General features: G+C 69.1%; 2 protein-coding genes across 4 annotated transcripts; one reads left to right on the top strand and one right to left on the bottom strand.

Annotated features, from left to right (window-relative positions):
* The first annotated feature begins 1,087 nt into the window (after positions 1-1,087).
* TMEM132A (transmembrane protein 132A) lies at positions 1,088-7,735 on the top strand. The gene is made up of 11 exons (XM_075095073.1): positions 1,088-1,248; positions 2,265-2,479; positions 2,560-2,826; positions 2,915-3,297; positions 3,383-3,532; positions 3,886-4,078; positions 4,149-4,292; positions 4,386-4,588; positions 4,864-5,140; positions 5,736-5,927; positions 6,034-7,735. The coding sequence occupies exons 1-11, from the start codon at positions 1,170-1,172 to the stop codon at positions 7,159-7,161; spliced, it is 3,231 nt and encodes a 1,076-aa protein (XP_074951174.1). The 5' UTR covers positions 1,088-1,169; the 3' UTR covers positions 7,162-7,735.
* On the bottom strand, positions 7,698-11,478 carry SLC15A3 (solute carrier family 15 member 3). 3 transcript variants are annotated; one of them, XM_075095120.1, is made up of 8 exons: positions 10,816-11,478; positions 10,134-10,408; positions 9,899-10,058; positions 9,703-9,798; positions 9,403-9,571; positions 9,166-9,324; positions 8,879-9,037; positions 7,698-8,746 (listed from the first exon to the last, which is right to left on the bottom strand). In XM_075095120.1, the coding sequence occupies exons 1-8, from the start codon at positions 11,326-11,328 to the stop codon at positions 8,598-8,600; spliced, it is 1,680 nt and encodes a 559-aa protein (XP_074951221.1). In that variant the 5' UTR covers positions 11,329-11,478; the 3' UTR covers positions 7,698-8,597. The 3 variants fall into 3 exon arrangements, with proteins under 3 accessions (XP_074951221.1, XP_074951218.1, XP_074951220.1); XM_075095119.1 differs by having other exon boundaries at positions 8,312-8,733; XM_075095117.1 differs by having other exon boundaries at positions 7,698-9,037.
* Positions 11,479-11,754: the final 276 nt, after the last annotated feature.

The following is an 11,754-nucleotide window of genomic DNA, read 5'->3' on the forward strand; positions in this document are numbered from 1 at the left end:
GGATATGACCCCTTCTCCATGTCCCTGTTGCCCTCCAGCCGTCCCCACTGCCCTGCGGCTGGCTGCGGTGCCTCCCTCCCGCTGGCTCTGTGTCCCCGGCCACATCTGCCCTCCAGGCCTTCCTGTGTCCCCAGTCCCTCCCAGTGTCCCCCCAGTCACTTTGGTTGGGGTGGGGACAGGGAAGGATGGATGGCAGCAGGAGTGGGAGCCCGCTCCCTGCTCGGGGGTCTCTCTGCATGGCCCGTGGTGACCTGGAGTGGGGATTGGGATGGGCATGAGGATGGTGGCTGGGAATGGGGAGCAGGGATGGTGACTGGAATGGGGAACGGGGATGGGGATGAGGATGGGGAGTGGGAATGGGGAGCAGGGATGGGGACAGGGAGAGGGGATGGGAAGCAGGAGTGGGGATGGGTGACAGGGATGGGGAGCAGGCATGGGGATGGGGATGGGGGAGCAGGGATGAGGGTGGGGAATGGGGATGAAGATGGGGATGGGCAGCAGGGATGGAGAACAGGGATTCGGAATGGGGATGGGGAGCAGGGATTGGGATGGGGAGCAGGGATGGGGATAGGGTTTGGAAATGGGGAGTGTGGATGAGGAATGGGGATGAGGATGGGGATGGGCAGCAGGGATGGGGAACAGGGATTGGGAATGGGAATGGGGAATGGGGAGCAGGGATGGGGATAGGGACTGGGAATGGGGAGCATAGATGGGGATGGGGAATGGTTTTGGGGAGCATGGATGGGGAACATAGATGGGGATCATGGATAGGAAATGGGAATGGGGAATGGGGACAGGGATGAGGAATGGGGATGGGGAGTGGGCAGCAGAGATAGGGAGTGGGAACGGGGATGGGGAATAGGTATTGGGACGGGGAGCAGGGATGGGGAATGGGGATGGGGATGGGGACGGGGAATGGGGACGGGGAGTGGGCAGCAGGGATGGGGAGCGGGAATGGGGATGGGGAGCAGGAATGGGGACGGGGACGCGGAGCGGGGCTGGAGCGGTGCTCGGCGCTGCGCAGGGCGGGCAGAGCCGGTGTTTAGGACCCGGCGGGACGAGGCGGCGCCGGTGCCGGTCCCGCCCCGGCCCCATTGTCTGGGCGCGGAGGCGGAGGGACGGGAGCGGCGGCGCCGCTCGCACGGACGCGCCGCGGAGCCCTCCCGGCCATGGCCCCCGCACCGGCACCGCCACCGGCACCGGGGCCCCGGCTGGCGCTGCTGGCCGCCGCCCTGCTCTGCGCCTCAGGTGAGCGCGGCCGCACCGGCACCGGCACCGGCACCGGCACCGGCACCGGCACCGGCACCGGCGCGGGCAGCGCCGGCAGCCCCGAGCCCCATCGCGGGGGGGTCCCCGCCATCCCGCGTGGACCCACCCGCTCCCGCCGGCCTCCCGCGATCCGGGACGACCTGCCTTCCCGCATTCGGGATCGCCGGGATCCACTCCCTGCCCCCCACCCCCGCCTCCCGTTCCCCCGCGACCCCGAGGGGATCCGCTCCCCCTCCACCGCACGGGATCCCCCGCGATCCCGAGGGGATCCGCTCCCCCTCCGCTGCACGGGATCCCCCAAGGAACGTGGGATCCTCTGGGATCTCGGGGAGGGGGAATTTCCTCCCCGTTCACGCGGGATCCCTGCAGCCCGAGGGGATCCGCTTCCCTCGACCCACGGGAGCCCGTGATCTGCCTCCGTCCTCACTCCCCGCTCACCGGATCCCCCGCGATCTACTCGGGGAGCTGCCCCCTCCCGTGCCCGTGGGGATCTATGGATCGGGTGGGATCTGTCCCCGGGCCCGTGGGTAAGCCCTGCGGGATCTGTTCTGTGCGCGCGGGGATCCCTGTGATCTGGATCCTGCCCTGCGGGACCCAGCACCATCCCTCTCCCCACCCGGGGGAGTGGGTCCCCACGCCGCTGGCAGAGCGGGGCAGCCTGACGAGCTCCGCTTCGTTAGCGGGGAGCAGCCAGGCCTGGGGGAACCGTGCTGGCCCCCCAAGGCACGAAGTGGGGTCCCACATGGCCCTCCAGCACCTGCTCCCGGGGTGGGCCCAGGGGGCTGCGATGGTGCAGCATCACCGCCAGGACAACCTCTGGGGGCGCGGGGGTGACCCCTGGGGTGGCCGAGGGGGCAGCGCGGTGCCACGGCAGTGCCAAGCTGCAGCCTCAGACACAGAGGTGGGCGCAGAAACTCCCCCCTCCTTGCCACCCCAGGGCAGCTCTTTCCCTCCATTGCCCCCCAAGGCTGGTGACACAACCCCTGTCCTTGCAGCGAGGGGTGACGGGGAACCCCCCGACCCCGTTTACCTGCCGGCAGACCTGGCGCTGCTCGGCGTGCCCGAGTACTACCGGCTGCAGCGGGCAGACCAGGACCTGCCCGCCAACGCCTCCCTGCACGCCCGCACCGAGACCTTCCTGCTGCTGCGGCACGGCTCCGCCGCACAGCCCCTTGTCCAGGCCACCTACCCGCCCTTCAGCACCCGGCAGGTAAAATGGCCCCACTGCCCCCTACCCCCCACCACCCCGGGGCTGTGCAGCCCCCCACCACCATCTCTGTCTCTTCACAGGAGGTGCGCACGGAGAGCCCCACAGGGAGGGACGGCTCGGCAGCCTGGGCCATCCGTGCCGTCTCCCTCGAGAGCGCCGTGTCCCCGGCTGAGCCCTTCGCCCGCGTCCTCTTCCACCTGCAGGGTCCCGACTGGCTGCCTGGGCAGTGGGACCACCCTGGGGAGCGGGACCACCCCAGGGAGAAGGACCACCCCGGGGAGCTGCCCTGCGTCACCCTCCACGCACACCACCGTGGCCGGGTGGCCCGTGGGACATGCCGCCTGCAGGTCAGTGCCACCCACCGGGGCTGGATCCCCCCCAGGGACCCACCCTGCTCAATCCCCCCCTGAGCTGGGGCCCTGCTCACCCCTTTAGGCACCCCTGGGTGTCTGCGTGGTGGAGCTGGAGATCCCCCCGCGCTGGTTCTCCCCGGCATCCCCCGCCCCACGCAGCCGCCGCCGGGCGGCTGAGCCCCCCGGGCGCCCCGAGCCCCCCGAGCCGGCTGAGTTGCACTACAGCGTGGTGGGGCCGGGGGAGTGCGGCCGTGCCGGGGGCCGGGAGCGGAGCCGCAGCGGGGAGGCATCGCGGTACCTGGGCTCACTGGAGCTGCGGGCGGCCGAGCCGGCGCGACGGCAGGAGGTACGGCTGGACGACAAGGTGCTGCTGCGGGTGCCCGACGCCACGCTGCGCCCGGGGCAGCGCTTCACCGCCACCCTCGCCCTGCGGCACAACTTCACCGCCGACCAGCTGACGCTCCGGTGAGACACCCCCCTCCCCGGGTGATCAGGGGACCCCCGCGGAGGGTGGTAGGTGCCGGGAGGTGTGACGGGATTCTGCTGGCAGGATCAAGGCGAAGAAGGGGCTGCAGGTGGTGGCCGCCCGCCCTGGGTCCCCCACCGCCTGGACCGCCCAGCTGGAGCGCACCCGGGGTCCCAAGCACTCGACGGCCGTGGTGACCTGCCGGCGGAGCGGGGACGCTCGCGGTGGCTGGAGGTAGGGAGCAGTGTGGCTGCTCTGGTCCTTGGGGACCCCTGATATGGGAGGGGGCTTCAGCATGGGGGTCCAGTGTAGCCCAGTAGTGCCCAGTCGGAGCAAAGGGGACCGGTGCGTGACACCACCCCCATCCCAGTGTGACCTGATTGGAGTAGGGGGACCTGTAGATTGCACCACCCCCATCCCAGTATGGCCCAGTTGGAGCAGGGGGACCTGTGTTTTGCACTGCTCCCATCCCAGTATGGCCATGTTGGAGCGGGGGGCCCTGTGCATTGCACCACTCCCGTCCCAGTATGACCCAGCGGGAGGGCTGGGGGCCACAGGGCAGCCCCGACCCCTGTGCGGTGGTGCAGGGTGGCCGACTCCGCCACGTTCCTGCACCTGGACCTGGCGGTGGAGAACGGGACGGGGGGGCTGGCGCCGGCGCGGCCCCTCACCTGGCAGGTGGAGTACCCCGGCCAGGACCCCGAGGCCCAGAAGGACAAACTGGTGTGGGAGATCCAGGTGTCAGAGCGGGACGTCCGTGCCCTCGTTCCCCTGGTGCAGGTGGGTGCCCCCCACCCCGGCTCCCCCTGTCCCCATGGGGCTACACACTCAGCCCTGCTCTGCCCCGCAGGAGCTGGAGATCTTGAACACGGCCCCGCTGACGGGGGTCCCCCGTGCCGTGCCGGTGAAGCTGGTGGCGGTGGAGGCGGGGGGTGGCGTGGCCGAGCTCACCGAGCTGCCGGGCTGCGAATCGGCCGACAAGCAGGTGCTGCAGGTGAGCGGGACTCCCGGCGTCCCCCCGGTGTCCCCCCGGTGTCCCCCCATCCTGCCTGGGGGCTGCCCACTCCTCTGCCTGTCCCCCACCTAGGTCTCAGACGCCTGCGATGCGGTGTTCGTGGGGGGCAAGGAGAGCCGGGGTGCTCGAGGGGCACGGGTGGACTTCTGGTCCCGGCGCCTGCACGCCTCACTGCGCTTCACCGTCTGGGCACCGCTGCTGCCCCTGCGCGTCCAGCTGGGTGACACCGCGCTGGAGCAAGTGCGGGGCTGGCGCCTGCCTGGTGGCCCCGAGAGGTGAGCCCAGTGCCCGGGGAGGGTTCCCCTGCCACCGTGGAGGCGGGTGAGAAGGGAGCTGGGAGCGGGTGCTGAGGCCCACCATGCTCGTGACACATGTCCCTGCCCCACTGAGCCCCATGAGATGCCCTGCTGAGCCCTGATGCACTCATGACACGTGTCCCGGCCCCGCTGAGCCCCCCTGCACTCGCGACACGTCCTCCCCATGGCGCACACCCCAGCAGCCCCACTGAGCCCTGCAGGGCTGGTGACACCGGTGTCCCCACCACCTCCAGCGCCCCGGCAGAGGCGGAGGAGCCCGGGGAGGAGGCTGAGCGGCGGGCGCGGGGCTGCCGGCCCCAGTACCAGCGGACGGCAGTGAGGGTCCTGGCACACTTCGTGGCCCACCCGCTCGATGGTGGCCGTCACCTCGCCTACCTGCCCAGCCCCGACTGGCTCCTGGATGTCACCCACCTGGTGGCCAGCCGGACCCGGGTGCAGGACCCTCGCGTGGCCTCGCTGGAGGGGGGCACCGTGGTGGTCGGCCGGGAGCCTGGGGTCACCTCCGTGGAGGTAGGCTTGGGGGATCATCTTTTGGGGGGGATGCAGGGGGTAGATGGGGGTGCTGAGGGGTCTGGGGGAGGCGGGGAGCCAGGGGGTGCAGGGGCTGGAGAGATGGAGATAGGGGGCTGGAGGGGGTTCTGGGGACAGAAGGAGGGAGGGGGGGCTAGAGGGTGTCTTGGAGGTAGAGGGGAGTTGGGAGGGTTGCAGGGGCTGGAGGGGGACCCTGGGGGGAAGATGGGGGGGTGCAGGGCTGAGAGAGATGGAGAAAGGGGGCTGGAGGGTGTCCTGGGAGCAGAAGAGGGGGGCTGGAGGGTGTCCTGGGGGCAGAGGAGGGGGGCTGGAGGGTGTCCTGGGGGCAGAGGGAGGGAGAGGAGGGACTGGAGGGGGTCCTGGGAGCAGAGAAGAGCTGGGGGGTGTAGGGGCTGGAGGGAGGGAGGTCGGGGGGGCTGGAAGGGGTCTCAGGGGGAGCTCAGGGATGCAGGGGTTGGAGAGAGGGAAAAGGGGTGCTGGGGGGCCAGGACTGGGGTGGGTAAGAGGGTGGAGGCATGGAGGCTGTGAAGTCTGGGGACTCACAAGGTCTCCCCGGTGGCCCCCGTGGCCCCAGGTCCGCTCCCCGCTCTCGGAGTCCATCCTGGGGGAGCAGATGCTGGTGGTGTCGGAGGAGAAGGTGACGGTGACGGAGCTGCGTGCCCAGGTGGTGTCGGGGCTGTCCCTGGCGCTGCGGGCAGAGCCGGGCCACCCTGGCGTGGTCACCGCCACCGCCCAGGGGACAGCCACCCTGCGTGCCCCCAAGCAGGTGAGAGGGGCTTTCTGGGGGTTGATCCTGGATCCTCGGGGTGGGCAGTGCCGGGGTGCCCGGCCCCCCCCCGCCCCGGTGCCATCCCACCCTGCATCCCTGGCAGGAGGCGACGCTGTCCGTCTGGCTGTCCTTCTCGGACCACACGCTGGCCCCGCTGGAGCTGTACGGCTGGCAGGATGTGGCGTTGTCCGTGACCTCGCTAGACCCCGCCGTGGCCACCGTGGGGGGCTCGTCCGGTGTCCCCACCGCCCGCCCATGGGTGCTGGCGGAGGGGCCGGGGCGGGGGGCTCTGCTGCAGCTCAGCCTGCACCCCCCAGACGCCTGCCGCCGGGGCCGGCACCGGGCAGCCGCGCTGGCCGCTGGCACCGCCTGGCTTGAGGTGGGGGGCGGCCGGCGTGCCCCCACCCCCGGCAGCCCCCGGCACCGTGGCGGCCGCCCCCGGCCCAGCTCACCCTTCCCGCGGGCCGAGGGTGCCATGTCAGGGGAGGCGGTGACGGCAGCCAGCGAGCCGCAGCGGAGGGACCCTGCCGGCGTGGGACCTGCCTCCACCAAGTTCCAGGGGCTGGGGTCTTCCTCGGAGGAAGAGGAGGATGATGAAGGCTATGGCCACAACCGTGCCGGCGGGGAGGAAGAGGAGGAGGATCAGATGGTGAAGGCTCCCGAGCGGGTGACTGACCTGGAGATTGGCATGTACGTCCTCTTGGGTGTCTTCTGCCTGGCCATCTTCATCTTCCTCATCAACTGCATCTTCTTCGTCCTGCGGTACCAGCAGAAGGAGCTGCCGGATGCCGGCGCGGCCCCCTCGGCCCCCCAGCCCCACAACTGGGTCTGGTTGGGCACCGACCAGGAGGAGCTGAGCCGGCAGCTGGACCGCCGGCAGCCCGAGCCCCCAGCCCTCGAGGCGGGCACCGAGGCTGGGCGCTGCTGCTGTGGGGTGCCCCCGGGCACCACGCCAGGCTCCGAAGCTGGGGGTCCCCCCGGCACCCCAACAGCGGGGGCACCCCTGCCTCGCAAGGAGAGGGGTACGCCAGGGGGTGGCCGGAGGAAGCGGGTGGAATTTGTCACCTTTGCACCCCCCCGGGTCCCTGAGGAGCCCCCCCAGCCCGCCCCCAACGTCCAGTCCATCTTGGTGGCCAGCGAGGATGACATTCGCTGGGTGTGCGAGGACATGGGGCTGCGGGACCCCGAGGAGCTCAGGAGCTACATGGAGAGGATCCGGGGCAGCTCCTGACCCCAGGGGGCAGCCCCTGGCCCCCCAGCCCCGGGCAAACCAGTAAGGGACCAACCTCTTCCCCGTGCGGCCCTGGGGGGACACGTCCCCCCACCCCCTGCCTGCAGCGGGCTGTGCTGCTCCTGGGGGACCGCTGGCCATCCCTCCTGGTGGCCCGAGCTCTGCCCCAGCAGGGCCACCAAGGGACCAGCCGCAGATGCCTGCAGAGATGGCGGGGTGTCTCCACCCCATCCTTGGGGTCTGCAGTGGACCCCCACCCCTCGGTGGCACTGGGGAAGGAAGCCGGGGTGCCCTTACTGTTTTGGGTCTCATTGTGACATTGTGTTCATAGTGATGATGATGATCTTGATGAGTCCTGTGGTCTGATCCCGGGGAGGGTCCCATGCCCCCCGCCCCACCCACGCCATGGCGGGGGGGGGGGGGGGGCCCCCCCCCTTCACCCCAGACACGCATCCGTTTTGTACGACTGGCATTTTCTACCTGTAACGCCCCGATCAGGGGCCTCCGCGAGGGGCTGTTATTTATGGAAGATTTTTAATTCTGGCATTGTTACAAAAATAAAATATTTAAAAAAGTCAGGCAGCCCCCGTGCCATGGCATCCGCTCCCGCCGCCGGCGGGTCACATCCTGCCACCGCTGGGGATGGGGAGGATGGAGGAGGCGTGGGGATGGGGGCACCACCGTGGTGCTGCCAGCGGGGACCGGCTCTGCCAGGCACGGCCGAGCCCGCTGGGCTCCTGGGGACGGGCACATGCCCTTGACGCTGGTTCCACGTGGGGACGAACGTGGGAGCTGGTCATGGGAAGGGCTTGGGGGCTGGTCCTGGCCCTGGCCCAGTGGGGTGACCTTGGAGGAAGGAAGTTCCTCGCCCCCTCTCCTGCCATGGGGAAGGGGCTGCCGCCTTCCTCCTCCTCAGCCCATCCAGCCCCAGCACCCAGGACCAGGGAGTAGCCCATCCCTGCCTGCTCCTGGGTGTCCCCCCCCTCGGTGGCCTGTCCCTGGTCCCCCCAAGCTCCAGCAAAGCGCCTCTCCTGCAATAGCAGCCACAGGCAATGGGCCAGCAGGTCCCTTTATTCAGGGATGCCATGGGGACTTCTACCCCTCCACTTGTCCCCCCCCAGCCCCCCCAATTTGTCCCAGTGACCCTGAGACATCCCAAAATTGCCGTGGGTGACAGCAGCAGATACCCCCGTGCTCTGTCACCCAGCTCCCAGCAGGTTCCCCATGCCGGGCTGGCACCAACCCAGCCTTCCCCCTCCCTCTACCCCATGCCAGGGCTTGAACCACCCCAACAGCCCCCCAAAAACCTGTGAGGCTACAGAGATGGGGGTGACCACTCTGGCTTCCCAGGGCCCTGTCCCCTCTGCCCAGCATCCCTGTCCCCAGGAAAGGGTGGGTGATGCCCCCTCACCCCCCGTGGCCCCATATCAGCCCTCCTATGGCCCCCTACAGAGGTGGGGGGCACTTGGCCGTGGCGGCTGGCTCTGGTAGCGCCTGGAGATCCAGGCGAAGAGCAGGCAGGTGACCGACTGGATTCCCGCCAGCAGGAAGAAGTAGTTATCCATGCGGCAGCTGTTGATCCTCCCTGCCAGAGGGAGGGTGGTCAGAGCCGCGGGGGTGGCCCTCAGGACGCCCCTGTGTCCTGCACCCCATCCCCACTGGCCACAATGGCACCCCAAGCAGGAGGTGACACCCGTGTCCACGTGCCAGCGCTCACCGTAGCGCTCCGGGCAGCGCATCCACCCGTGGGCCGGCAGCGAGAGGAGGGTCAGCAGCCCCGACCCCAGCAGCGAGCCCACCCCAGAGATGAAGAAGAAGAGACCCATGATAGCTCCTTTCATGGACTTGGGGGCCTCAGCATAGGCAAACTCCAGGCCTGTGGGAAAGCGGAGAGAGCACAGGGAAAGGCTTGAACGCTTTAGGGTTCCTCCAACAAACCCACCCACTGCGGTGGGGGGGCTGCAGTGGGTGCCCCAGGGCTAGGGAGTGGTGGGCACCGCTCACCGGGGATGCTGGCAAAGAGCTCGCTGATGCCGATGAGCAGGTACTGGGGGACCTGCCACCAGATGGGCAGCGTGGCAGCCAGGTAGCGGTCCTTGCCGATGAGCTGTGACACCGTCTGGTTGCGACGCACGTACTGCAGCCGCTCCCGCTCCAGGACGCCTGCGGGATGCGGGCAGGGGGCTGAGCACCCTCCGAGCCCCTGCCCGCGGCAGCATCCCATCCCAGCCCGGGTCCTACCCGCTGTGAGAACAGAAGCGAGGCCGAAGAACATGCCCAGGGCCATCCTCTGGAGCGCCGAGGGCAGCAGCCTCCGCTTGGCTAGGAAGGGGTCGATGACACGGTCCTTCAGGGGCACCAAGGCTAGCAAGACCACCACGTTGGCCAGGAGCAGCCAGGCATCCGGGAACTGCGGGGCAGAAGCAGGTCGAGCCCCAGCCCTCGCCCATGCCGGGGAGCTCAGCATCTCACGGGGTGCCTCAGCTCCCACCCCAGCCCCTCAGCCATCAGCTCCATGGAGCTGCCGGCCCCATCCCTCACCGTGTAGCCGTGCAGGGTGCGGGCATGGTCCTGGCTGTGCTGGAAGATGCTGGGGATGTGGAGGTGCAGACCTTGCAGGTAATACGTCGACTGCATCTGAAAGGCGGCGGGATGGTGGCTCCGTGGGCTCAGCTCCCGAAGGGACCTGCCACCACTGATGGTCCCTGCCCGGTGCAAAGCCCACCCCGCACATCACCTGGAAGTAGACCATCCAGTAAGGGATGAAGGTCAGCATCACGGGCAGGATCCGGGCCAGCACCTGGAAGTTGGTAAGGTCCTCCTTGAGAGTAGGGGCTCCAGGCTGGGGACTGCTGTTGGGGAGAGGGTCCCCGGGCTCCCACCGGTGATCACTCAGCCTGGGGAGAGGGATGGTGTGGGAAAGGCCAAGGCTGGGAGGGCTCAGCCCCCTGCAGACCCCCCACCCTTCTCACCTTGGCCAGGTACAGCCGCAGCTGTGCAGGGCCAGCTTGATCATGACAGAGACCTGGCTGCCTGTGGGGGGCTTGGTGATGAAGGTGGGGGTGGCCAGGAGGAAGATGAGGAGGGCCAAGGCCAGACAGATGACGGGGATGAGGTAACCAGCCAGAAAGCTGATGTTCTGCTGGACAAAAGCCACCACCAGCAGGGAGAAGACGGCCCCGATGTTGATGCTCCAGTAGAACCAGTTGAAGAAGCGCCGCGTGGCATCACCGCCCTGGTCTCTCACCTGCCAGTGCAGACGGACGGGTCCCAGGGCTGGATCTCAGCCCGGGCAGAGCCAAACCTCAGCCCTGTATGCAGTGCTTCTGCTTCATCCCCTGTCCCCCACCCTCCCGCATCCCCCCAGACCCCATCTCACCACCCTCCCCTGCCCCACCCCTCGCCTCTCCTGGCTTCCTTCCCTCCTTCCCCCAGCAAGGATGTCCCCAAGGGTCTTGAAAGGTTTGGAGGTGGTCTATGGGGTGCAACCACATCTCCTCCACCCTATGGGAGTCTGCCCCCCCACTTGGCTTGGCAGAAGGGGAAGGGAGACCCACAGGTCCGTGACAGCCCGGTGCGGGGCGAGCACCCAGCCGGGAAGAACCAGCTGGAAAGAGGCAGAGGGAGAAGGACGCGGCCGGCTGCCACGCTCACCTGGTCGGCGCCGAAGGAGGTGAGGTTGGCTCTGACGGAGCTGACGCCCAGCGCCAAGAGCAGGAGGCCGCTGTAGATGGTGGGGGCACAGTACTGCTCGGGGGGCTGCCAGGAGCAGTTTTGGATGGTGTTGGCGGGCAGCTGCCCGCACACCGAGAGGCGCCCGTCCAGCGACGTGGTGATGGGCAGCAGGCACGCCGCCAGCAGGTACAGCAAGAAGCTGAGGGCCACGGTGCCGTAGCGGCCCAGGTAGACGTCGGCTAGCCAGCCGCCGATGGGCGAGAGGAGGTAGGAAGCCCCCAGGAAGAGCAGGCAGGCACGGGATGCCTGGGTGCCCCCCCAGCCGAAGGTGCTGCTGGTGAGGTAAAGCACCAGGTTGGCCGTGATGCCGAAAAAAGCCGCCCGCTCCAGACCCTCCACCACCAGCACTGCCGCACACGCTGCCCTGCGCCCCTTGAGGGGTGTCCCCCGCAGCAAGGGGCTCCGCTCCCCGCCGTCCCCCGTCCTGGCCATGCCCTGCCCCGGAGCACCGCGGCTCTCGGCGTTGGCTCTGCTGCCCTTCACCACCCCGAGCAGGCAGCGCAGCCGGGGGTCCTGGTCCTGCCACGGCCCCTTCTCTGTCCCCGTTCGCCCCTCTTTGGGCCGCCCACCTCGCTGGGTGGGCGTCCTCCGCTCCTGTCCCTCCCCAACTCCCAGTTCCCCATTCCTGCTGAACAGACATATCATATGACGCCTCAAAAACGAAAATCCCCATCAGCCAGTGCGACTTCTCCTTTCTGGGGGCTTTCCCCGTACCCCCGCACCTCAGGCTGGGGCTTTGCTCGCCCCCAGCCAGCCCCCACCAGCACAGCTCTCCTGGCTCCTTGGCACCAAAGCCCCTCGCCGAGGCTGCGGTCTCCTCCCGCTACGGGGGTGCCCGAGCCCCCTGTGTGCTGGGGG

The sequence above is a fragment of the Phalacrocorax aristotelis genome, chromosome 5 (assembly GCF_949628215.1).
Source record: "Phalacrocorax aristotelis chromosome 5, bGulAri2.1, whole genome shotgun sequence".
Classification (NCBI taxonomy): Eukaryota; Metazoa; Chordata; class Aves; order Suliformes; family Phalacrocoracidae; genus Phalacrocorax; species Phalacrocorax aristotelis.

Excerpts from the sequence above, each read along its gene's own strand:
- TMEM132A (XM_075095073.1), top strand. The coding sequence starts at position 1,170 with ATGGCCCCCGCACCGGCACCGCCACCGGCACCGGGGCCCCGGCTGGCG. Across the intron at positions 3,533-3,885 it reads GACGCTCGCGGTGGCTGGAG|GGTGGCCGACTCCGCCACGT; the intron begins GTAGGGAGCAGT and ends GCGGTGGTGCAG. Across the intron at positions 5,141-5,735 it reads CTGGGGTCACCTCCGTGGAG|GTCCGCTCCCCGCTCTCGGA; the intron begins GTAGGCTTGGGG and ends CCGTGGCCCCAG.
- SLC15A3 (XM_075095117.1), bottom strand. The coding sequence starts at position 11,328 with ATGGCCAGGACGGGGGACGGCGGGGAGCGGAGCCCCTTGCTGCGGGGG. Across the intron at positions 10,409-10,815 it reads CCTCCTTCGGCGCCGACCAG|GTGAGAGACCAGGGCGGTGA; the intron begins GTGAGCGTGGCA and ends CTGCACTGGCAG. Across the intron at positions 10,059-10,133 it reads TGCGGCTGTACCTGGCCAAG|GCTGAGTGATCACCGGTGGG; the intron begins GTGAGAAGGGTG and ends CCCTCTCCCCAG.